Genomic DNA, 3,960 nt, shown 5'->3' with positions numbered 1-3,960 from the left:
AAACGAAAGGGTCTATGCAAAAGTTAGTCTCATCACCCAAGTCTCCATCCATCACCTCCCTCCAGGTTGTTATAAGATAATTGTTAGTGACAGAGACATTGTATTGTAGGCATTACAGAATAACAAAAACCAGCCATTGGCCAACAGCACTTATGACCACAGGGGCCGGAATCCAATGTTTAAAGTGAAGAAGACGAACAGGGGGCGTGCAGGTGGGTGTAAATCTGGACAACCAATCATAATGCTCCCTTGGCCCAGTACTTATCTGTTGGCTTTCATGTTGGACACTGATTTTGATACACCGTCTTTCTAATTGCACTGCATGTGGACACATAAGAATGGTAAGCATCTTAACATCTTCCCATTAAACCACTTTTTTTGGGCATCCAACGGACGCTCGTGGTAGACCTCATATTGTGTTCATTGATTAATCAATTGTATACATTTTTGTGTATACATTTTTGTGTATACATGTATGTACATATAACTTTGTTAAAATACCTGCATGCTTATGTGTTATTCATAAAAAAAAACAATAACCCTCTTCTGAATGGTCACACTTTAAGTGAGGATTGCCCTAATAACCATAACTATAACTAATGCTTTTTCTTCTCAGACGAGCTACACAGATAAAGGCGAGAAAGTAAGTAGGAAAAACGTACTAAAGAAAATAGCGTTACTATACGTTCTACATGCAAATGACTCACTTAAATCTAAATTAATATTTATTTATATAGGAGGAATACAATTGAATTATTTCGGAGAAATACAATTTTATGGAATGTCAACTGTCTAATTTGTTTGTAACTTTCTTATACACTTTTTTTTAAGCATGCAAGAGGAAGATTTGTCCGCTTCCATCACCTTACCTTCTGGGTGGGGAATGCCAAACAGGTAATCAATAGACAGTGGTGTCCTTTTTAACATTTAGAGTTTCACTATGCTGCCATTGGTTGTTTCAGTAAAGTTGTACTGCTTTGTTATAGTTTTGCATTGGAATAGATCTACAAACGCCATTCAAGCTAATAAAGCTTAAACATTTAGTTGTGTTTGCGCATTATCGAACTTCAACTTGAGCTGTTTATACATGCAGCTCACTACTTATACATGCTTCAAGGCATTTGAAGTAAAAAACCTTCAGATAGAGTAATGTTTGCGCTCTAGGCTCAGATCATTTTGCTGGATTATCTGTTGACTTAAGCTTCCTAGGGACAGTGAAAGTCCAATGTTGTTTTCCAGGACAAATCAATTGGTAAGCCAAACACACTAGGCCCACATGGCATTTTTTCGCAAAAGCACTGCCACTTGGACTGAAAAGCTGTTTGTGCTTAGAATACATCTGCGATTCACAAAATCATTAATTCATTGATCTTGAGGCAATTCATAGTAATATTTCATCCGTTTCTAGGGAGCACTTCAGTCATCTCATAACAAGTCATTCCTTGTTGTGAAGTTCAGTCTTTAGCGTAGAAGCAGGCGTTTTAAAGACCACGAGTGTCAAAGGAGTCAAAACGCATCTCTTCCTGACCGTGACTGTGTTTGTGTCATGTAGTCCGCGGCCTTCTACTGCGATAAGATGGGCTTCAAGCACCACGCTTATAAAGGATTGGAGACAGGCAGCCGGGAAGTGGTGTCCCATGTGATCAAGCAAGATAAGGTACGGATCGGGTATATCACACACACACACACACACACGCATGCACACACACACACACACACACACGCACACATGCACAAACACACGAGCGCAGATGCCTGCACAGAAACGCACAACAACAAACAAACAGGCACACATGGACGCGCACATACACAAACGCGCACCTGAAGCACTTACCAACACACACACACACACACACACACACACACACACACACACAGGCATGCACATTCGCACACACAAACACACACCCATGGGCAAGCAAGCACACATGTACACACACTCAGAAGCATACACAAGCACACATGCACGCACACACACAGACACACATACACACACACACACACACACTCAAAAACACATGCATGATGTTTGATGATTGAACGTAAATGGGGGATTTGAACTAAATAACGATCCGACTGCCCCTCTATGTCACCACACAGATTTTATTTGCGTTTGAATCTGCGCTGAATCCAGGAAACGAACGTGAGTTCTTCTTCCTCGAGGAAAAAATATTTGTAAATATTTCCAAATGTAAAACAAAGGAAACTTAACGAGTGTATTGGGGTGTTGTTTTTGTTTGTTTTCAGTATTGGGAAGGCATCTGATGAAACACGGGGACGGTGTCAAAGACATCGCTTTCCAGGTGGAAGACTGCGACTTTCTGATCAAGGTGAACCCCACGCTCCTTTGAACACGAACCGCTCTCCCCAATAATGGCCCCGCCGTGGTGTTCAGCTTTCAGCCAGCAGATGGCGTTCGAGGCCCACAGTAATAAACAGGTTTCCCCTGACGAGAGGTTAGAACGGTCTCAGTCTTAACGCTTTCCCGAACCTAACCTCTCCCCACACCAACCCTCTGTGCAGACAGCCAAGGAGAGGGGCGCAGTAGTCGTCAAGGAGCCCTGGGTGGAGGAAGACAGCAATGGCAAAGTCAAGTATGCTGTGGTGCAGACGGTGAGTCAACACCGCCGACGTCAGCTTCACATTCATTACAACACGCTAACAAAGGCTAGCTTACACTGTTATGTATCATGCTCCGGTGAAAGGTTTTTTTTTTCTTTTCTTTCCCGGGGCTGTTTAATTAAAAAATCATGAACCTTTCGCACACAGTATGGCGACACGACGCACACACTCATCGAGTACCTGGGCCCCTACACGGGCCTGTTTCTACCGGGCTTCAAGGAACCATTGTTCAACGATGTGCTGCTGCCCACACTGTAAGTTTTTATCGTCTTGTTAACTTTCGTTTATTATCACATTAGATATTCATTGTTACCCCTAATTACCCCTCCGTCACTCTGTGTCTCATTAAATAAGTTTTTTTCCTCCCCCAAATTACGTGACTGATGATGATGATGGTGATGATGATGATAATGATGTCGATGATGATGATGATGACGGTCTTTGTTCACTAATGGACCCCGAAATCCCCCCCCAATCCCCTGTCCCCCCCCCCCCCCCCCCCCCCCCCCCCCCCCAGTCCCGCAGCAGGACTCTGCTTTATTGATCACATTGTGGGAAACCAGCCGAACGACGAGATGGGGCCAGTTTCAGACTGGTGAGTATAAGTACCAGTATGCAGCCGTCCGTCCACCTCCACTACAGGAGGGGGGGGATGGAGGGAGGGAGGTGGGGGGGGAGGGAGGGTGGGGGAGGGAGGGGTCACCTCGGTGCTACAGGTTCAGATCCAGCAGCCGCCGTAGATAAAGAAGGACCGGATCCAGCATCAAGAGAGAAAAGCTCTCTTAAGGCGTAAAACATTTACAACACTCTACAAAAATGCACAAAGCAGCGCTGCTGCTGCGCACACACACACACACCTATGTTCAAATATTTACAGTAAAATAATGAATGTTTACACTCCACGGATCCCCGTCGCCGCTGATGAAATAAATGATTACATCGAGCGGAGAACAAAAGGAAACCGTGCGGCGTCGGAGAGGGGAAAAAAAATAAAAAATCCAAAGCGCTTTGAAGTCGTGGGCTTATCGTTATCGCCTCTCGTTTAGTTCCATCCTTATCTTATTTGTTCCCCCGCGACTTTTTTTTTTTTTTTCTTCCCTCCCCCGGCGGCGGCGGCGGCGGCGGCGGCCAGGTATCAGAAGTGTTTGATGTTCCACACCGCTTCTGGTCGATCGACGACAAGCAGATCCACACCGACTACAGCTCCCTCCGCTCCATCGTGGTCACCAACTACGAGGAGACCATCAAGATGCCCATCAACGAGCCGGCGCCCGGCAAGAGGAAGTCCAGATCCAGGTATACCCACCAGGGCCCAGGTATACCCACCAGGGCCCAGGT

The 3,960-nt window shown here is 45.4% G+C and overlaps 1 protein-coding gene across 1 annotated transcript; it reads left to right on the top strand.

Moving 5' to 3' along the window:
- Positions 1-271: 271 nt before the first annotated feature.
- On the top strand, positions 272-3,955 carry LOC311374966 (4-hydroxyphenylpyruvate dioxygenase-like; the record flags this gene model as incomplete). Its single annotated transcript, XM_084490689.1, is given in 11 exon segments — positions 272-341; positions 617-643; positions 832-894; positions 1,553-1,657; positions 2,101-2,143; positions 2,248-2,330; positions 2,524-2,613; positions 2,770-2,876; positions 3,140-3,217; positions 3,755-3,776; positions 3,779-3,955. Coding segments are annotated over 11 exon segments (798 nt in total), but the record flags the coding sequence as incomplete, so codon positions are not given.
- Positions 3,956-3,960: the final 5 nt, after the last annotated feature.

Source organism: Micromesistius poutassou (assembly GCF_964030765.1).
Source record: "Micromesistius poutassou genome assembly, contig: SCAFFOLD_5532, whole genome shotgun sequence".
NCBI classification, from domain to species: domain Eukaryota; kingdom Metazoa; phylum Chordata; class Actinopteri; order Gadiformes; family Gadidae; genus Micromesistius; species Micromesistius poutassou.
This window is presented reverse-complemented; position numbering and strand designations above follow the sequence as displayed.